Here is a 21235-nt window from a genome sequence, read left to right on the forward strand (position 1 = left end):
TCCAGGGACAGAGCAGCTTCTCGGCCTCCCCCTGGTGGCACTGCTTCTGCGTCCAGGCTGCAGGCAGGGATCCCACCTCAGAGGTGAAAGGCTGCCCAGCCCGCAGCCGGGCTCGTACGCGGGCCTCGGCTCCGGCCTCCGGTGGGCCCTGCGCGCGCCCTTCTCGGGGGGCACCCGGGATCTAAGCTGCCTCCAGCTGCTGGGGCCTCGGGAGCCCCCAAACCTGGCTTGAGCCGCCGCCCAGGCCTGTTCGCGTACAGTTATGACCCAGGCACAGCAGAGGCGTCATTTTTATTTTTCTGTTTTTTTTTTTTTTAATTTATTTTTTATTGAAGTAGAGTTGATCTACAATGTAGTGTTAATTTCAGCTGTACAGCAAAGTGACTCAGTTACACACACACACACATTCTTTTTCTTATTCTTTTCCGTTACAGTTTATCGCAGGATGTTGACTGTAGTTCCCTGCGCTGTACAGTAGGACCTTGTTGTTTCTCCACTCTATCTACAACAGTTTACATCTCCTAACCCTAAACTCCCAGGACGTCCCTCCCTGCCCCCGTCCCACCCTGACAACCTCAAGTCTGTTCTCTGTGTCGGTGAGTCTGTTTCTGTTTCGTAGATACGTTCATGTCATCTTTTTAGATTCCACATGTAAGTGACGTGATATCCGTCTTTCTCTGTCTGACGTACTTCACTTAGCGTGATCACCTAGCAGAGACTTGGAACGTGTGCTCCCAAGGCGCCCTGCAGCAGCCCCGCGAGGGGGTGCTGTCGTCACCCCCACTTCACAGGTGGCGGCTCTAGAAGCTCCTGCCGCCCAGGCCCCCTGCCGGGTTTGAAGCTAGACCGCTCCCCCCCCCACCCCACTGTGGGTCTTGAGTCCCGCCCCTGGAAAGGGCAGGATGAAATGAGGGGTGAGTGAAGGGTGTGCGCCCAGCCAGCACCCCAGGCTGTCCTCGAGGGGTTGGTGGCAGCCCTACCTACCACCTGCGCCCGAGGGTGCTGGCCGGGCCAAGGGGCCCAGAGGATGCCCTCCCAGCCCCCACCCTTGTTCTTTCCTCCCGGCAGAGTGAGCTGCCCTCGGCCGGGAGTGGGAAGATGTCCCAGTCCACCCAGTCCACCGCCGCCGACGAGGGGGCCACGTTCCAGCACCTCTGGAGCTCTCTGTGAGTACCACCTCGGAGCCCTGGGCGGGGGGCTGCTGCCTTGGGCTTTCTCCTGGGGGTGCAGGGTCCAGGGTCTGGGCTTTTTCCTCTGACCAGCCCTCCAGAGGGGTCAGGGCCAGGAGAGGTACAGGGGACAGAGCCCATGCCTCCCTGGCCCTCACACCAGCCCTGGAGAGGCTGGTGGGGTGGGAGGCCAGAAGCTGTGGGAGCTGAGGGTTGGGGAAGGTGCAGAGGAGACAGGGGCTGAAGGAATCCCTGGAGGTGGGAGAGGGAGGCCCCACAGGAGCTGCAGGCTGGCCTCAAGCTCCAGGCCTGGGCCATCTGGGGTGACGGTTCTGCTCCCTGCCCTGTTTCCCTTCTTGGTCTAGGGAGCCAGACAGCACCTACTTTGACCTTCCCCAGTCGGGCCAGGGGAATGATGAGGTGGCGGGCAGTGCAGAGCCCAGCATGGATGTCTTCCACCTGCAGGGCATGACCACGTCTGTCATGGTGAGTGGGGCTGCCCTCTGTGGAGGATTCAGGGTAGGAGCAGTAAATGTGGACTGTCCTGTCCTGGGAGCCTGCAGAACCAGGAAACAGGCTCTCAGGTGTATGGTTTCCTCTCTGGGTTTGTCAGCACATTTCAAATTGCAAAGTGGAAAATGTATCAGCTCATGTAACTGTCAGTCCAGGTGTAGGAAGGCCTTCAGGCATGGCTGCATCCAGGTGTAGGAAGGCCTTCAGGTATGGCTGCATCCAGGTGTTCAACCAGCTGCCTCTGTCTCTTGCTCTACTTCCTCCATGGTGGCTTTGTTCTTAGGCAGCATCTCCTCTTGTGGCGAGGCTCCACCAGCAACCCCTTCCCTGTGGGAAAGGACCCCTCTTGGCCCAGAGTCCTGCATGCCTGTCTCTGAATGTGTCATGTGCCTATCACTGAGTCATCCCTGTGCCTCTGATGGCCTGGGTCCCCTGAAACTGGGTTGGGCTGGAGTGGAGTGGTGTGGGCTCCCCCACCACAGGCACTGACTTATGGGGAAGAGGCCCCAAAAGGAGGCTTGAGCTGCTGTTTCCAGACAAGAGAGACTGGATGGGGGGTGCAGGGGCACCTGAGGCCCCGACCCCTGCCGGCCCTGTGGTGTCTCAGGCCCTGCCACACTGGGCGGTCCTCTTGGCAGGAGGCAGGGCTGTGGTAACCGGGTGGTGGCCATACTCCTGCCTCCTCTTGGGGCCAGGAGGGACACAAGAAGGGTATGTGAGGACCCCTGGCCCCAGGGAGGCCCAGCATCCTCTGCGGTCGCCCCCTTGGGACAGCCTCTGCTGGACCCAGGGCTGCACGGTCCTGCTCACAATCTTGCCGTCAAGGGCTCCCTCAGGAGGGGACTGGTCGCGGGCGGGACCTCTGCTAAGTGCATGAGGGAAGCACCTGGCTCTGCCAGCTCGCGGATCTCTGGACGTCAGCTCCCTGGACGGCCGCTGGCTTCCCGCAGCCCCATGTGATGGCCTCGGGGCACTGGCACCAGGCCCCAGCCCAGGGCACCGGGAGGGAGGCAGAGCTGGGGACGCTGGAGGCCAGGAGGGCTCTAAGCCTGGCCTCCTCTCCCTAAAGCCCCCTTCCAGGAATTGGAGCTCTTATCCCAACACACACCCACCCGAGGTATCTGGTGAACAGTGGGGGCCGTGGGGGCTCTGGTCACGGGAATAAGCCAGGGTCGGGGCGGGGGGAGGAGGAAGGGTCCCCGTGTCCTCCGTCGGTGTCTGTCTCGGATGCTGGGCTGTTTTGGGTGGGTCTCAGCCTCTCAATAGTGATGCTCTGGGCTAGGATGACTGGGGTGCTCACCTGAGCCCTACTACCTGCACCGTGAGGTGGGGAGAGAAAGAGAAGGCCTGGGACGCTGCCTTTGTTGGGGCCGAGGAAGGGATGCCTAGGGTTTGGGGGGGTTCATTCTTTATTGGTGAATTTAAAACATCACAGTGGAATTAAACCATGGAAGGGAGAAGTGGGGTCACTCCAAGGTCCGCTATCTGCTCACCCAAGGCTTTCTGAAAGGGTGCCGTCAGGGGTGGGGCGCTGAGCTTTGACTGGTTGTGTTTATTTGAGATGGATGTCTTTGAAGTGGATGCCTCAGCCACCCAGAGCCTAATGTCAGCTGCTTACATTGCAATCAAACAGCGAACAGTCAGGCACTCACCCTGCATCCACTTTGTGGGGGGACAGGAGCTGCCACCAGGCTCCCGGGAAGGAGGACCCCTGAATGCGGACTCCTAAGAGGTCTGTCTCCTTCGTTCCAGAAGCCCCGCCTCCCTCCTCCCAGCGGCCCAGCTCACCCCCTCGAGGGCAGCAGGCCCAGAGACGCCGCAACCCACTGTGGGGGGCAGGGCTGGTTCTCGGGTCCTGCCCCCTCCAGGGAGGATGCCTGGTGCTGAGCAGGTCTGGGCTGGAGCGGGGAGGACACCCCTCTCACCAGCCATGGGGTGATGAGGAACGGGCCTTCCACCTCTGCCAACAAGGGGCCCAAGTCCATCAGGTAGCGACACGCCTCTTAGTAGAAGTCCTGCAGGTTCCCAGAGGATGCCCAGAACCACACTGCCCGGCCGGGGGCAGGGCTTGGGGGGAGCCAGACCCCACTCCGAATGCCTCATCCTGATGCCTGCCTGCCATCTGAGAGCAGAGACTGATCTGGGCCTGGCACACAGCCCGGCCCTCACCCTCACGCAGCCCGACGCAACCCAGAGGCCGCGGTGAGGCTGGGATGCAGCAGGACAGCTGGCTGCAGAGCCCACTGTCCAGCTTCCTTGCAGAAGGGCCTCTGCCCCCTGCATCCAGGGGCCTGGAAGGAGGCCCACCAAGCCCAGGGTGCAGGCAGGGAGCCTTGCAGAGCTGAACTGGGCGGCGTTGTGTTAAAGTCCAGACTGGCAGCCAAGAGGGCCTGTCCCTTTGGCCAGAACACAGCCCCGGAGGACGCTGGGCTGCTGAGGGTGGGGACCTCCGGAGGGCCTCACCCCCACCCCCACGGCTCCATCCCCAACCCCCACCCCCGTAGGTCCACGCTGTCAGCTCAGCAGGGAGGGGGTTAGCCCCACCTCCAGGCTGGGGACAGGTCAGGTGCTCCCCAGGCCAGGCCTCAAGTCAAGAAAGCGGCAGCTGCGAAGCCTAAAGTTCTGGCTCTCTACCCGCCCTGCAATTGTGATTCAGGCCCATGCAAATGTGCGCCCCTGAGACACACACACACACACACACACACACACACACGCACGCACACACGCACGCACGCACACACGCACGCACGCCCCTACGCGGCTTCCCCTGGCCACTCTGTGATGATGGGCGGCCGCACCCCAGCTGCAGGCTCTGGGGTCGTGGGGCTCGTCCAGCAAAAGACAGAGGCCTAGGCAGGCACAGTCCTCGCGTCGGGGGACACCGTCCTTGGGGGTGGCCCACACTGTGGTCTGGGGGCCTCACCCTACTCGGTGGTCTTGGTTAACCTGCAGATGACTTCCTGCCAGACCTGCAGTTTCCTGAGCAGTGGCCCTCCCCACTCAGGAAACAGCTGGGGACACACAGGTTGCCCTTAAGCTCTGCTCCAGTGGTGGTGGGGACAGGCAGAGCGGGTGGGGACTCTCCCGAGGAGCCAGGGCGTCCCGGGTTCAGGTCCCCACGTCTCCGAGCCTTGGGGCCTCGCTTGTGGGGCTGGAGTGCCAGGCCGTGTGGTGCCCCAGCACAGGGTCCGCCGGCCCTGTGGAGCCTCGCGCCACCCTGCTGCTGCGCTGGCAGCCGAGGAAGCCGAGTCGGGCAGTTGAAGGGGAAAGGCCCCAGCGGGAGCAGTGGGCCCCTCGGCCTTGGAGGAGTCCCAGGGCACAGATTCTTGGTGGGGACACGGAGCTCTCTGAGGGCACTGTAGCCGGGGCCCGCCGCACCACGGGGCTGGAGAAGATGCAAAAGGCGTGGGGGCTCGGAGGTCAGATCCCACCCCCGCCTCTTCTTTGCTTGGAGAGTTATTGGACCCTCTGGGCCTCGGTTTCCTTGTCTGTAAAATGGGTCAGTGAGGATCCAAGCTGTCCAGGGTTTCAAGGATGACGGGTGGTGTCCGACCTGCAGGAGTGCACGACAAACACTAGATGTGATGTTGAGACCAGGGATGAAGCCCGTGTTTAAGAGAGCTGTTCCCATGGAGACCCGGAACAGTGGAGCCAAGGAGGGCCCGAGAGCAGCTGCCTCCAGCCCCAGAGCCCACCAGAACGGGGAGGGACCCCGCGCCCCAGGCCCACCTTGGGGGCCCCTCGGTGGAGCTCTTGCCCTGAGTGGTGGCCTCTGGTTCTAGCTGTCCTTGCAGACCCCGGGCAGCTCACCCACGATAAGGACCTGTAAAATAGGCCCCCACCCCCTGCAAGAGGACAGAGGGGAACATCTGGCCTCCCGTGGGCTCGAGGGCTGTCCAGGGGACACGAGGCGGGAGGTGACCCCGGGCCCCGAGTGGGTGCTGTGACAAAGGGAAGCTTGGAGGGTCTCCCCTGGCCCTGGAGGCCCCCACAGTCTGAGAGGAGCACGGACGGGATGAAGTCCCCATGGTGACCGCTGGTGGAGCCCCAAGCAGGCCGCGGCCATAGGCGCCCTTGCTGGGTCTGGGCCCAGGCTTGGGGCTGTCCTGGCCTTCGGAGTCTGTGTCCCTTGGGATAAAACAGGGGTGGAGGACTTCCCTGGCGGCCCAGTGGTTAGGACTCTGCGCATTCACTACCGCTCGGGTTCCGTCCCTGGTTGGGGAACTAGGATCCTGCAAGCCTCGCGGGGCCGCCAGAAGAGGGGGGGAGGCAGGGCTCCGGCCCGCTGTGACCATGCAGGAAAGAGGAAAGGGGGAGGTGGAGGAAAGGGGGGCTCGGTTGAGGCTGAGGCTGGTTGAGGCTGAGGCTGGAGGGCTCTCCTCCCCGACCACCCATCCCCCGTCTCCCCCCCGCCCATCCTCTCGGCGTCTGAGTGCCTCCAGGGCGGCTGCCTGCGGTACCTGCCCCCTCCCGGCATCCATTCCCGCCTCTCCTGGCGCCTTCTCTGGTGACATCTGTCGTGGGCCACAGAGGGGGCGGTGTTTGGGGGCTGATCCACCGCGGTACCCAGTGAGCTACGCACGGGACAGACGCCGGGGTTAGAGCTGCAGACCCTCGGGGGCTGGAGACCCCCGCGGTCACCCAAGACAGGCCTTGCTGGCCTGCGGAGGGGACATTTTTTCCCCAGGCCCGGGAGGAGGGCGGGCACAGCCCGGTGTGTACACGCCCCGGAGCAGCAGTTGTCAGGGAACAGAGGCGGTCCCCGGAGGGGTCAGGTGGGCAGAGGGAGGGTCTGCCGCCCTGAGGGAGGGGGGGGGTGGAGCTCGGGCGCAGTGAGCCCGACAGCCCTTCCTTAGGCTTGGGTGGGAAGAGCCTCCGGGTGCGCAGAGCTGAGCCGCAGGCAGCCGCGAGGGCACAGCGGTTCCTGGGGGTGGGGGTGGGGGGACAGCCACTTGCCTGTGGGTGGGCCAGAGGTGGTGTGAGGGGTGAGACCCTGAGCTGGCACATCGTCTGTGCCCGCTGGTGACTCACCCCTTCCTGCCCAGCTGGCTGGGCAAGAAAATACCCCCCCAGCCCTGCTGCCGTGAGCCCTGCGGACGTGGTCGGTGGGGTGGAGTCCCCGGTGAGCTAAATGCAGAAGAGCAGGTGCTGAGGGCCCGGGGGGGGGGTGACTTGGGAGGGCAGGGCTGCTGACTGAGGACGGAGCCAGGAAGAGTTCCTGGGGACAGAGACCTCGGCTCCCCCAACCCCATCCCCGGATGGCCAGGATTTTGGATAAATGCACAGGAAGTGGCTGGTGCTCTGGGGCAGATGCGGGCGCTCTGGCGCTCAGAGCTGGAAACGTGCTGGGAATCCCAGTCTGGCCCAGGTCACGCTGTGGGGACAGTGCTGGTTCTCAGGCCCCACGTGCCCCCGCAGGGTGGGTGGGGCGTGGGCCCTCGGCCTTTAATGCCTCCAGCAGGGCTCAAGAGAGGAGGCCTTCCCGACCTAACCCCACTTCCATCTGGACAGTCTCCAGTCCAGGGCACCCGTGTGGCCAGCCCCTCCTGGGCCCTGCCTTGTGTCCTGCAGGCCTGAGCCCCAGAGCACAGAGCAAGGCTGAGGCTGCCCCTCAGCCCCTTAGAGCCCTGGCCTTCCTCTGCCCAAGGTCTTTGCCTGCCTACTCACTCTCCTGGTGTATTAGTCAGCTATGCTGTGTAACAAATCACCACCAAAGGAAGGCTTAAAGCAACACTCATTTATTTTCTCACGGCTTCTGTGTGTCGGGAGTCCTGCGTGTCCCCACTGGGGCCCCTGCTCAGGGTCCCACCAGGCTGTACTCAAAGTATCAGCCAGGACTACCACCTTGTCTGAGGCCTGGGACATCTTCCAGACTCTGGTTGTTGGCAGAGTTCAGTTTCAGTTCCTTGCTGGCTGTTGACCCAGGGCCACTCTTCTCAGCCCCGAGAGGCCGCCGCCACCGCCACCCCCACCCGGTGGGCCCTCCACAGCCTGGCAGGTCGCTCCTGTGGCCATCAGGAGGACGGCTCCCTGATTAGGTCAGGCCCACCCGGATAGCATCCCTTTTGATCAACTCAAATTTTGCCTAGTGTTGCCCAATGCCCTGTTGGGGGTGGGGGCTCGACCCCGGGCCCTCCCCCTCCTCCCCTACCTGCCTCTGTGTCCCTCCTTCCAGCTGCCTGCCAAGCCCCCCGGCCCTCTTGGGAGAAGCCCTGGCAACACCCACGGGAACCTCGCTGACCAATAGCCCCCTCCCCCACGGCCTTCCGTGCAGACATCCTGGGCGTGGAAGGCTCTCGGCTGCAGCCTGGGCCCCCCTCAGCCCCCCTTCCTGAACATCAGTCTGCCCCACAAACCTCGATGTCTCAAAGCAAGTGAGGGACACTCGTGGGTTGGGAGTAACAGCCACAGCCACGTGACGTCACGGGGGTTCAGGCCACGTGTGCTGAGTCCTGCTTCTGGCTGCAGCCTCCAAGGTCCCTGGATCCTGATCCGGGGGCTCCCCGCCCGGCCCCTCGGGGGCAGCGCCTGGTTGTGCCTCCCCTGCCCGGGCTCCCCCTTTCCCTCAGCCAGAGGAGCTGGGGGCTGGACACAACAGCGGGCTCCTCGGGCCGGCCTCCCTCTGCGTACCATCACCGCTCTCAGCGCCCCAGCATGTGCTGAGAACAGGTCGGGAGAGAGACAAGGGCCTCCGTGCTGTCTTCTCTGCACCTCGTGAGTTTTTAAGCTCTCCTTGGGGGCGGAAACAGCTGGGCTTTTGGGGGCTTGGAAACTTTACATCCACTGTCACGCGATTTGGGCCCAGTTGATCTTCCAGGGATGGCCCTGGCCCCTACGGCAAGGGCAATTTTGTACCAAAGATGGTTACGTTGGAATGGACGCTTCCTCCAGAAAGGGAGCGGTGGTGACCACCATGGAGCCCCCGGGGATGCGGTTCCTCATCTCCGAGCCCCTGGCTGCACCGATGGCGCTGCTGTCCACGCACTGCCATGGGGGTGGGCCCCAGCAGCCCTCCTTCCGCACGACGTCCGTCTGGGGCTCAGCAGCAGCGGGGACGTGGCCCGCGGCAGCCTGGGTAGGGTCTGGGACGCGGGCTCTGGGCTGTGTTGGGCCACAGCCAGCTGCTCATCCCGTTGCCAGGCTCCCTGTGGGGTCCCGCGGGGAGCAAGTCTCCTGAGTGCCTCTCGTCTCCACTCAGACCTTGGGGCCGCCCCGGAGGACCACCACGTTCCCTGAGCAGGAGTGAGATTCGCTCCACCCTGGGCGCCGGGGCGGAGGCACCATCTCCTCCCTTCGCGGTGGCCTGGCTTTGCCTCCCGAGGTCTCGAGGGCCTGGGCTGGTCCCCCCCGGTGCTCAGGGGTGGAGGCCTGTGGCCCCCCAGGGCCTCCCGTGGGCAGCATTGCAAGAGGAGCCGGGTGCAGCCTCGTTGCGGAGGCTGCCCGACGCCCCGCGCGCCGCCCCCTCCCTGCGCAGCCTCCTTGGTGCGCTGTGACCCAGCAGTGGGCAAGCTGAGGCCTGCCCTGGACTTTGATGAATAGTCATGAGGGATGAAGGGGTGGGCTGCCCGTTTTGTTGTTAGATGCAGCTAGCTGTCAGGACTGAGGTTGATGGAGAGGGCGAGCGTGCCCACGGCCAGCCCACATGTTCTGGGGCATTCTTCCCTTCTGCCCCGCTAGCCACGGAGCCTCTCCGCCTGGGCCCACCCTGCCGGGCGGCTGCATCCCTGCCCCTGGCCCCCCAGCCACCCATCCCCATGCCTCGTCCCGCGGCACGCCAGCTCCCCGGCGTGTGTGGACCCCCGCGCGCCCACCATGCAGTATGCCAGTGACCCCATGCAGCACTTTGCCTCGGTAGGTGCGCTTCGTGGGTCCTTCTCGGGGGGCTCTGGGTGGTGGGGGGGGGGCGTCGTGGTGTTGCAGGGTTCAGAAGGCGTTCTCCTGTCTGTCCCTCTGGTCGACACCTGCTGCCAGCCGGGGTCCCGCCATCCAGGCTGAGCAGAGGCAGACTGGAGGTGTTGAGGGGCTGGGGCCGGTCCCGGGCACGGAGGCAGGTGCCTGCCCATCCTGGAGAAGCTCTGGGGACCGGTGTCCCCTGGCTGGGCAGGACCAACAGCCAGGGGTAGGAGGGTGGGTGGGTGTCTGGTCAGCTGGTGGCCCTCCCTGGAGACGTGGGGGTTTCCCCGGCTCCCCGGCTTTGGGCAGTCCGAGGCTCAGGGTTGGCCGGCCCCCTGGCCCGGCCCTGCCCCCAGCTGCAGGAGCCCAGCATACCCTGGAGGTCACCTTTGCTCCCAGGGCTCAGGCTGGCTGTTAGACTGCCACCACCTGCTCCCGAGACAAGCGCATCCTCCCTGGGAAGCTGCTCATTTGGCCGTGGCTGCAGGAGCGGTACCCGCTGGCCAAGCTGCAGGTCAAGGGCTTGTAGAAAGCTGGCCTCGAGGTGCCCCATTGCCCCTCATGAAGGCAGCAGGCCGGGCAGAGGGAAGGGAGGGACTGCAGCTTGTGCCTAGCCCCTGTGGCCTGAGCCCCAGGGACTTGGGCTCGTTTCCAGACGTGCCCGGCCCTTGGGGCCAGCAGGCACCAGGCTGCTAATTGAGCAGGTCAGGGGTGGGGTGCAGCTGCTCCCCGCAGGGCCTCTTTCCTGCCAGGGAGGCGGATGGCGTGGGGGCCAGGAGTACCACGTGCCCTGCGGGAGACCCAGCAGTGGGCAGGGGGTGGGATGGACAATTGGACAGAGTCCAGGTGTCCCCAGGCTCTGTGGGCGGAGGACAGGAGCCGTGAGGGCAGAGCCACAGAGACCTGTGGGCTCCCAGCCGTCACGCCCAGGTGTGTTTGTGTGCGTGTGAGTGTGTGAGTGACGGGGGTGTGTGTGCTGTTGTTTGCCTTGTGTGTTGGGACACGTGTTTGCACCTGCAGGTGGGCGTCCCCAGGCAAGGTCATGGGAAGAGTGACGCCATGCGTGTGGCCCAGGAGGGGTGAGGGGTGTGTGGCCCGTCTGCACATCCTGCCCCGGGCGCTGGCGCCGTTCACTCACATCTGGGAGCTCTGTGGCCGGTCCACACCCCCGGCGTGACCTTTTAGTCTGAAACCCGGCCCTGGGAAAGGGTGCAGCCCCGTGTGGGCCACAGCTGGTCCTTGTCTCTCCCTTCTATCATTTATTCCGTGACGGACTCATTCACCCGCCAGCACCGGTCACGGCTGCCAGGGCTCCCGGGGAGCAGCCTTGTAGCCCCAGACTCTCCACGCAGACGGGGCGTGAGCCGGGGGGGCCGGCTCCCTGCCGCCCGGTTGTCACACACGGACCCCAAGGCAGAGCCTAAAGGCCCACGTCCCCGGAGGCCAGTGTCCCTGCCGGGCCGGCTGGGAAGCCCCACGGACGTGGAGGACTCTGGTATCGTCTTTTCTCTCGAATGAAGGGGGTGTGCCGTGGAAACTGGCCAAGGCTGCAGCGCCTCACCTTTCGGAGAGGGGGAGGGGGCGGCGATGGGAGGCACAGGCCCCGGGTCCGGCTCCGGCTCCCGCAGGAGCTGTGGCTGGGCCGCTGGTGTCTCCCCGGCCAGCCCCGACGTTGCCTGGCTTCCTTGTAGACCAAGGGTGACCGTGGCCCACTCATGCATCGTTCCTTCAGTGAGCCAGCGTCTAGAGCAGCCCTGACAGTGGGCAGAGGCTGCCGGGGCCACTTCCGGGCCAGGTGGGCTGCGCCCGGTCTCCGGATCTGTGGGAGTGTCTTCGTTTCCGTCCCAGAGGGAGAGTATTTGCGCTCTCGCCACTGTGTGCAGAGGGGAAGTTGTGTGAACAAATAGGGTTGAACTTGAGGTCATGCGGTCGCCTTTGTGGTTCTCGGGAGCCTGCCGGGCCGGGAGGGAAGCATGGAGCTGTAGGGTGCTGTTGGGGCCCCCGCTGGGTCTCCTGGGGACCCGCCTTTTTAAAAAAAAATGTTTATTTATGTGCTGGCACTGGGTCTTTAGTTGCAGCACCCGGGGTCTTTAGTTGCGGCACATGGGCTCCTCAGTTGTGGCATGTGGGATCTAGTTCCCTGACCAGGGATTGAACCTGGACCCCCTGCGTTGGGAGCACGGAGTCTTAACCGATGGACCACCAGGGACGTCCTGGGGACCCACCTTTTCGAGCCCCGGCTCTGGTGCTGCTGCCCGAAGCCGGGGCTGCGCTGACGGCCCAGCGGGCCTGCCTCCCTCTTCCCACAGCTCCCCGGCCAGGGCTGGACGAGCCCCTGCCGTGGCCCTGGCGGCTCACACTTAGCGGGGTCCTTCAGCGGGGGCCGGGGTGGGCTTGGTGCTGGTCCGAGCAGCTTCTCCCACCTAGACAGACCAGCAGCTCTCCGAGCAGGAAGGAGCCGAGGGCGTGCCCCCTTCTCAGGTGGGGTGAGCTCTGAGACCACCTCGACTCTCTGACTTTCCCCGTCCACTACTCTTTTGGGGTCGGGGGAGGCAGCCAGCCGCCTCCCAGGCCCCTGTTTCACTGTGTATGAGCTTCAGGGTCTCCAGGGAGGAGGAGGCAATGCTGGACTCCCCTCCCCTGGCTCCGCCGCCACTGCCTCTGCTGATGGGCCCAGGTCCACCCGGGCTGCAAGGCCATCAAAGGCCAGGTCACAGACGCCTGTGCCTGGCCCCATGCCACCGTCCCCGGGGCCAGGCCCATGGTGGGCGTCATGGGTGTGTGCCGCAGGCTGGCGCAGCAGGGGAAGGGAGAGCGCCCGGGTCTCCTGTGGGACGTGGAGCCGGGTCCCACCTGCCCCTGCAGCCGGGACAGCTCCTGCAGGGGAGCGGCCTTGCATTGGACGCAGGGCCCCAGGAGGGAGAAGCAATCAGTGCGTGAAGAAACACTTGCCGAGTGCCGACTGGCCGACTGCGTAGGAGGGCACGCAGGAGGAGGACGCAACCCCTCTTGAGCTCTAGAAGCTGCCTGGGCTGCAGTGCTGAGAGCAGGCCACAGGAGGGCAGGGCGAGGCTGGGAGCCGCGGGAGCCGCGGGGGCCCGGGGATGGAGAGGGATGCAGGCACCTTGGACCAGCAGGGAGCAGGGCAGGGGCGGAGAGCCCCGGGGTTCTGGATGGGATCTGCTGGTGGCCGGGGGTGCGGACCTAAGTGACGGGGTGAGGGGAGTCAGCATGTATTCAGCTGGGAAACTGGAGAGGTGGGATTTGGGGTGACAAGTAAGCTTTCTGCGCGGCGTTGTGTTAGATGCTTCTCTGCCGTCACATGGGTGAGCAGGGGCGGCAGCGGGAGGGGGCGGGGGAGAGGCGGCGGGGGGGGGGGGGGGCGGGGCAGAAGGAGCGCACGGGAGTTCCTGAAGCCAGGGAGGGAGGGGATACGGGGTGGGCAGTGCTGAGAGCAGAGCAGGGCGAGCCCAGTCTGGGGAGATGGTGGGAGGCGCTCAGGCGCGGGAGGGAGTTTGAAGGTGACCTTCAGAATGAGGGCAGGAGAGGAAGTGAGGAAAATGTCCAGGGTTCTGGAGCCTTGTGGACGGGAGGGCGGTGTGGCGTCTGGGCCACGTTGGCTGGAGCAGCCGCTTGGCCGCTTGGGGGGCAGGCGTCCCACGTGCTGGAGGGCGTGGGTGGAGGTGACTACGGGGGAGTCGGCACCGGCAGGGCTCCCAGGCAGGCTGGGCTGGGGCCGCACGCAGAGAGAGGAGCCCTGAGCTCCCCGAAGCTCCCCAAGTCCCAGACAAGCGGAGGGAGAGACTCCACCTCGGAGACAAGAGGGACGGCCTGGGACGGCACCCCCGCCACCGCGCACGGCCGGGACAGAAAAGGGATGGGCCTCTGGGGACCCCAGCAGGAGGCGTCCGTTCCCTTGGCTGGGAGAGGACGGAGCTGGGAGGAGAGCGGGGAGGAGGTGCTGAGCTGGGGGTGGGGCGGCAGCCTCTGCCTACCTTGTGCTGAGGGCGCAGGGCTCCTGGGGCGGGAGCGGGAGGACTGACTGTTCCGGAAGGAGATACCAGAGCCTGATTCAGGGGGACAGAGGGGTCACCTGCCCAGGCTCCTGCCCCTTCACCAGGAGCACCAGCACCTCTTGGCATCCCCACCTCCACGCACATACGTCCCCCACCATCCCCCCACCCCTGCCCTGGCCCCAGTGCCTGTCCCGTCTCAGCTGGAGGAAAATCCACCCTTCCTTCCTTCCTTCCTTCCTTCCTTCCTTCCTTCCTTCCTTCCTTCGGAGCTCTTCCTGCAGCGCCCGGCGCCCCGCTCACACAGCTCCCATGTGCGCCTCTGGAGCCAGAGGATCCCTCCCCCACTCAGGCCCCGGGGGCTCCCGGCGTGGGGGGGGGAGGCTCTGCTCCTCGGACCAATGTCCTGCCCCCGGCCCTGCAGCTCTCTGGCCCGAAGGCCTCCCCCACCCCCCTCGTCTGGGTCTAGAGCCCCCCGGGCAGCCAGTCGCATGGTTCGCCTCCTGCCTGGAGAAGCGAGAAGCGCTCTGGCCCGGGTCCCCGCTGCCCCCTGCCCTCCCCCCCGCCACCGGGCTGCCTTTGCCTTCTGTCTTCCTCTGTCTTCAGCCTCTTCTGAAGCCCCTGTGAGCTCACGCGCTGGTTTGCTGTCCTCCCCTCGTGGGAGTTCAGCTCCGGAGACTGCAGGGTCCTGGGCCGCGTCTGCACGCCCTCCGCGCTCTCCCAGCGCCTGGGAGGGGGCCTGGGACAGGGGTGTGGAAGGGCTGAGCTGCCTCCGCCGGCCGCTGGGACGCTGGTCCCGGCCTCTCGGGGCTGGAGGCAGGGGCGGGGGGCCTTGGGCAGTGCAGGCAGCGCACCCCCCAGGCGCTGCGGGCGGCTCCCCCCTCCCCTCCACGCCAGCCCCCCCCCCCGCCTCTTCATTGCACGTGTCACAGTTCTCCCCACCGAGGCTGGCGGCCACCCCATGACGGCCCCTTGGGGTCCTCCTGCTTCGCGCTGCAGGATGGACAGACAAATGGACGGGGGGATGGATGGATAGAAGATGTCAGGGCCACCCATGGGTCGGGCTCCAGGGCTGCAGACAGGGGGTGAGAAGGCGGACTGCCCTCCGTGGTGCTCAGGGAGGAGGGGGAGCCGCCCCCCGCCCCTGTACCCCACAGGCTGTGCCTGTGAGTGTCCCCGAGCTCCCCGCTCCCCTTCCAGGCTCTCAGCACCCCGGGAGGTGGGGCGTGGCCTGCTCCCATTCCCTGGTGGTTTAAGAAAGACTCTGCATCCGTGGACCACCTGCCTGTTCACCAGCAGCGGCTCCACAGAGCCTGGCAGAGGCACAGCCTGAGACCCCAGACCCCTGCGGGACCCTGGGGGGCCAGGCCACGCCCTCGCCGTCTCAACAGCGCCGCCTGCAGGCGGAGGCTCAGGCCACGGGTCCCGCAGACACGCGCCGCCCTGGGCAGCCCAGCGGGCCTTCTGGGGGCACGTTTCTCCTGTGCCGGTGTGGAAAGTTCCACACGGCCTCGGCGAGGATTGGGCAAGGCCCCGGGAGAGGAGAGAGCGTGTGTGCATATTTTCAGGAGGAGAGGGAGCCTTTCCCCCCCGAGCGCAAGTCGGATCTTGTTGGCATTTCCATCCGTTTAATCACAGACTCCTGGAGATGCTGTGGAAATACCAGCGGGATGGAGGTCCTGCTCCGAGTAGGACGGGTTGCCTCCCAGCCGGAGCCCAGACGGCCTGTCAGTCACTCACCTCTGGGCGAGGCTGCACCCAAGCCCAGACATGCCTGCCAGCGAAGATCACGGAGTTGGAAGTTTCGTTCTCTGTTTTTTGAAAGTCTGGCCTTGGTACCCTCCGGGGGGCCCGGGGACACTGGGAGTCAGGGCGGATGGAGAACGTCAGAGATGGGGGCGCCTGGCTGACCCTCCCCACGCAGAGCCTCTGAGGTCAGACCCCAGGGCCTCAAACCTGGGGTGACAGTGGTGGCAACTGCCCCACGCTAACCCTAACCCTCCCCCAGTGCGGGGAGCAGGGTGAACGGGGTCACGCAGGGTGGAGGCTGGGTTAGGAGGTGCTGTACCTGGCGTGGGAGTGATAGGCTTGGGGCCTCGCTGCAGGAGGTGACAGCTGAGCAGGAGGGGAATGTGGAGGGGCCACAGGGCAGAGGGCCGCAGAGCACGGCGGGGGGGAGGTGGGAGGAGGCTCCACCTGGTGAGCCCTGCACCCAGCTCCCCTTTAACTTGGATCCACACGCTGGTCCCATGAGGAGGACGCAGAGAATACTACAGTAAGTCCCCTCCAAACCTTCAAGCTGCGACCTTTCAAAGATGCGAACGTGCGTTCGCATGTCGAATCACGAGTTAGTTCACGTCTGGCGTACGTTGTCACGTGCCTGCATCCTCTACAAGTGCTTGTGCTTTTGTGTCCTTTACTGTACAGCACTGTATAGAGCACAGTAGTACAGTATCTTTATTTCAAGCCCAGGATCTCTGGAAGCACGCGTCAAAGCAGCGGAGATGCAGTTGGTACTGCGAAGAATCGCCAAGAGAGGCAAGAGGGAGAAGAAGTAACTGAGGAACCAAAGAGATTCACGACGCAGGCGATGGCGAGGGGATTTTCTCTATTTGAGGAGGCACTGTTCGTTTTTGAGGCACAGGACCTGAACGTAGAACGGTACACGAAGGTTGCAGCCGCCGTTCAGAGTGCCATCCAGTGCTACCGTGTCATCTATGACGAGAAAAAAAGGGCTGCTGCCCAGACATCACGGGATGGTTTTTTCAAGGGGGTGGATGGAATTGCATCCAGCGAGGAACCGGCACCAGTGCCGTCCCCGTCGGGCGTGAGTGACACGGCAGCGCGCCCTCCGTCTCCTGTTGCTGAGGATACTTCAGCTCTGCCGTCTCCACCTCCTCTCCCTCCTCCAGGCAGTGAGTCTCCGCGCCCGGTCCCTCCAAGCCGCCCCTGTGCGCCCGCTGTCGTGCTGGGCTCCTGTGCTTCTCAAGGTGCTGTGCTGTGCGATTAAAGACGTTTTCTTTATGTTTTGTGTTTTTTCTTTTATTGATTGTGTGAAAAGTATTTTAAACCTATGACAGTATAGAATATTATAGCCAATTGTGTTCGTTGGGGACCTAGGCTAACTTTGTTGGACTTAACGAACAAATTGGACTTACGAACGCGCTCTCAGAACGGAACTCATGTATGTGTAGGGCACTTAGTATATTTACCCAATTTCGGTTTCCGAAGAGAGGTCCCCCACTGGACTGCCCAGCCAGGCCTTGTGCTGACCCTGGAGGGCAGCTGTGCAGCCTGTTCCCTTGGGGCTGTGAGGGCACGGCTGCAGGCCCTGGTGCAGCCCTAGACGCATGGTGGGGGCTGCAGGCTGCAGGGAGAGCGGGGTGCAGCAGACACAGCAGGCGGAGGCCGTGTGGGCTTGTCTGCCGGGACCTAGCAAGGTTTGGAGGGAGGGAGGGAGGGAGGGAGGGAGGGAGGGAGGGAGGGAGGGAGTTCGGAGGAACTTGCGAAGCCTCAGGCCAGTGGGTCCCCACCTTGCACATCTGGGAAGGTCACCAGCAGATTTTGCTTGGAGCTGCATTTGGGCTTCTTGGCGTTTTGGGGAAACGTCCTCACTCCCTGTTGTCACGAGTCTTGGGAAAGGATGAAGGACACCGATGGGGCCAACTTGGCAGCCAGGCCTCCCCTTCTGTGTTCTCGAGGGTCCCCTGCCTGGTCCTTGTGAGCCCGGCTGAGGTCACAAAGTGAGAAGAGCCTTGGGGGGGACCCCAGGCCAGCTTGCTGTCTCTGCACCGAACAGCCGTGTGCCCAAAAATGCGGCCAGGGAGACCTGCTTCAGCTTCTAGAAAGAGCTGAGGGTTAAGGGTGTGAGATACGGGATGCGCTCAGCCAGGGTGGCTGGGAAGCCTTTGCGGTGGCCTCACAGTTATTGCGGAGGCTCACGGCCAGAGGAAAAAGGAGCTCCCCTCCCCCCAGTTAAAAAGGACAAGCCTGACCCTTTAGTTCCTCTTGGCCTGGTGGGACTTTAAATGCTGTGGCTCGCAGGACCGTCCTCTCTTAAAGACGCACAGGCCCCTCCCTCCCAGAAGGAGCAGGAGCACAGATGCAGCCCTGGAAAGTGCCTCCCAGGGACACTCCTGGCGTCTCTAGAATCCTACATTTCAGCCCCAATCCTGTCCCACCCGGCAAAGGCGCCAGCACGGCACACACCTGGGGCCCAGCTGGTGGGTCTCCCGGCCTCCTCTCCAGCACAGAGAGGCCAGCGGCCGAGCCAGGCAGGCAGGCCAGGGCTGGGACGGCCAGTGGGGTCTGGATGCCCTGGGTGGGGGGGCATTGTAAAGAGCCAAAGGTGTGGCAGGTCCTCTCCGCGCACCCCTGCACCGCGAGCCAGCTCAGTTCCTGTGGAGACAGCAAGCGCTCCGTGCCACTTCTGTCTCCAAGATTCGCCTCACACGCTGGCTGTCCTCAAGGCTCTGATAAGGTCTGCAGTTGTGCCGCAGTGCACACTTTGTGCACCGTGGACTGGACTGCTGGACATCCACCCGTGTGAGCTGCAGGTGTCCTGGAAATGCAGTGGGTTCTTAATGCAGAAACCAGAACTAGAATAGGAGGCGGGCGTCTGGATGGGTTGTACACTCTGGTGGAGAGAAATTAGCAGGAGCCTCTCGTGTCTGAGGTCGGGGCTTCCGTGCTGCGGGCGAGGTTCTCTTTCCTGACCCTGCTCCCTGGACGGTGGGGATTCTGTAATTACGTGTCTTGTCCTGGGTCCCCGTTCACGCTGGCTGCCAGCCTGCCGTCGCCGCTGGACAGGCTCCTTTGCACTTTTTGAATTGTCTTGTCATTTCTGTCCTTTGCTGACTCCCTTCTGATCCTTTCTGGGTGTGGAGGGAAGGGTGCACTATGACCTACTAGATCATTCTCTGCTGAACTGAAGTAGCACTGCGGGGTGGGGGGGGGGGTGGGGGGGGGCATGGGCCCAAGCTGCCAGAAAAGGTCAAATCTCCCAGGGGTCCCGCTCAGAGACGGGCCCTCAGGGCCCTGCGAGGGTGCCCTGAGTGACGGCCTTCTCCTGACCAGACCTTGAAAAAACAGGAGAAACCTTAGAAGTGTGAAGTCTCCATGTCTGCCAGGAGAGCAGGAGAATGCAGGGTGAGTGGATGGCCGTTCACGTGGCCGCTCCCAGGGCTGTGGCCCTTCCTGCCCAGCTGGGCGCAGGCAAGGGGAGAGGGAGCAGCAGGAGTGACAGCAGACCCTTGCGCGCACTCCGCGGGCCAGGCGCCCTGCTCAGCTTTTTAGGGCATGAACCGCTGGACCCTCGCAGAAGCCGCTGGCAAATGGTGGGCACGGATGCGGATGTGAAACCACTTGGGTGTGCGTCATGTTCCTCTACCCAGAGAAGCAGCAGCGGGAGTCTCTGAACACAGAGATAGGTGGAGAGAGCCTGGGGGGCGTCAGGGAGGCGGTGAGCCTTGGGAGGCTGTACGGGTAGAGGAGATAGCCGGCGTTGGGATGAGGGTGGGGGTTGGAGACAGGACACGCAAACGCCCTGTGGTACGGACACAGCACAAGCAAACGCCCCGTGGTATGGACCTGCAGTGTCCAACGGAGGTTGGGAACCGGGGCTCCTTGGGAACCGTTATCACTGCCCAAAGTCGTGGGTATCCTGTCTGTCTGTGTGTACTTTGCGTCCTTTCGGCCAGGGAAAGCAGACACTGCCCGAGTCAGCATCTGAGCTCCGCATGCCCCAGCTGCCCCCGCTCGGCCTGGTGTCGAGTCCCCTGCACCGGGTGAGGCAGCCTGAAACCTTGAGCCTTTGGGGACATAACCAGAGTCGTTTTAAATTTTACTGACAAGTTTTTCTGTTACCACGTTCAATTAAAAAAAAAACAAGTTTTACTCCGGAGAGCAGTGCTTGTGTACATCTGTGCTGGGTCCCTGACTGCGTGGTCACAGCCTGTCTGTACTGTCCCTGTCTGACCTCAGCATCCTGGAGCCTTGCCGAAGGTGGTCACGGGTGCAGGGAGGCGAGAGATCAGGAGGGAATGGGGACACAGACTGCGAAGGACAGTTTACTTCCCAGGTACATCCCCCAAAATCATTTGAGGTGGCTTACAAATTCTAAATAGATAAACACATAAAATGGGATATTTATAAACCTGCAAAATCGAGCTCACAATGAAAGGATGCACCCGGTGGAGCAGGAAGGGCCCTGCTCCTGGAAGAGGTGGTTAGGACGGCAGGCGATCGCAGAGGAGGATGCCGGGAAGATGCTTCCCTGCCCTCACGGGGAGGTGGCCTGGCCCCTGGGCGCTGGCAGGGACGCTGGCCACTCCCACGAGGGTCTCCTGGAAGGGCTCAGGGGCTGAAGCTGTCTTTGGCCCCAACGTGCACCCAGAGCAGGTGTGGGCACAGGCGGCCTATGTGATTTTGGGGGTCTACTTGTGAGTTCCAGGATCCAGAGTTTCTGAGCATCCAGTCTGGGGCTAACCTGTGCCTGCGAAGGCCCCCAGCAGATCTGCAGGGCCTGGACAAGAGACCCCTGCAGCTAGGGGGGTGGGGATGGGCGGGGGCTGGGAGGGGATCCCACCGCAGCCCCACCCCTCCCTGCCGCCCCGGGAAGCATCCTCCTTTCCCTCCTCCTGAAGCATCCTCTTTTCCCGGGGACTCCAGAGTCTTTGGCTGAAGCCAAGGGTGGGGGGTGTCCTTCCAGGCAGCAGGGCCCCCTCGGCCCCTCCCTTTTCAGCCTCCTGCCTCTGTGGATGGGTGGCTACAGCCTGAGGTGTAAGCCCCTTGCCCCGTGTCCACGCGTGTGCTGGGCGCTGTGTGTGAGCACACGTGTGCACACGCCCCCCATTGCCGGGGGAGGGCCCCAAGGTGTGCCCTTGCCTGACAAGGACCAAAACTAGGCCACCCTGGATTCCCGCCCGAGAGACACTGACCCGGGAGCAGGCCTGGCTGCCCTGCGGAGGCTGGGACATAAACCCAGGTGCACGGTGTGGGTTTGCAGACTGCCCGCACCCAGAGGGCAGCTCTGACCCCCTCGCCCTCAGCCCAGCATCTTGCTCTAAGCTGACAGAGAGCATCAGCACACAGGTTTGTGGAGCAAATGGACGGAGTGTCTTGGAGGGGCTGCCTGGTGCTGGTGGGAGAGGCCCCTGGGGCACCCTCTGCTCTGCCGGTCGCACTGAGGACCTGAGAGGGGTGTCTCTCCAGGTCGGCCTACCCCTCCCAGCACTCCGGCCCCGCCCACCGGGCTGTGGGGCTTCTGAGGCTCAGAGGCCGGCCGGCGCTTCCAGGGAAGCTGGAGGAAGGGCCACCCGCTGGCTCCCGACTCCCGCCCGCTTGCTCGCTCGCGGCCTTCTCGGGTCGGGCCAGGAGCCCTGCACGCGCATGCAGGCACATGTGGGCTGCTGCGGGCCGGGCCGGGCGTGTCCCGATCAGCCCACTCTCTTGGGAGTTCTTACTGAAAGCAAAACAAACCAAAAAAGTCCTGGTTTTGCCCGAGTTCCTCCCTGCTGTCCAGTGGATCTCATCTCCGCTTCCAGGGGTCTCTGGTTCTGGAGAATCCCCACCCCCACCCCACCCCTGCTGGCTTCAGTGCAGCCGCCTTGGGCCTTCGGCACGACACGGGCCTCCATGCTGGCCTCC

The 21235-nt window shown here is 64.0% G+C and overlaps 1 protein-coding gene across 3 annotated transcripts in view; it reads left to right on the top strand.

The window, feature by feature from the left end:
- TP73 (tumor protein p73) overlaps positions 1-21235 on the top strand; it is a 70834-nt gene that overhangs the window by 21679 nt on the left and 27920 nt on the right. For all 3 annotated transcript variants that reach the window (XM_057750616.1, XM_057750623.1, XM_057750631.1), the window contains exons 2-3: positions 1069-1166; positions 1535-1655. In XM_057750616.1, coding sequence (XP_057606599.1) covers positions 1099-1166; positions 1535-1655 — 189 coding nt within the window. In that variant the 5' untranslated portion in view covers positions 1069-1098. The remainder of the gene's footprint in view (positions 1-1068; positions 1167-1534; positions 1656-21235) is intronic.

Source organism: Hippopotamus amphibius, chromosome 1 (assembly GCF_030028045.1).
Source record: "Hippopotamus amphibius kiboko isolate mHipAmp2 chromosome 1, mHipAmp2.hap2, whole genome shotgun sequence".
NCBI lineage: Eukaryota > Metazoa > Chordata > Mammalia > Artiodactyla > Hippopotamidae > Hippopotamus > Hippopotamus amphibius.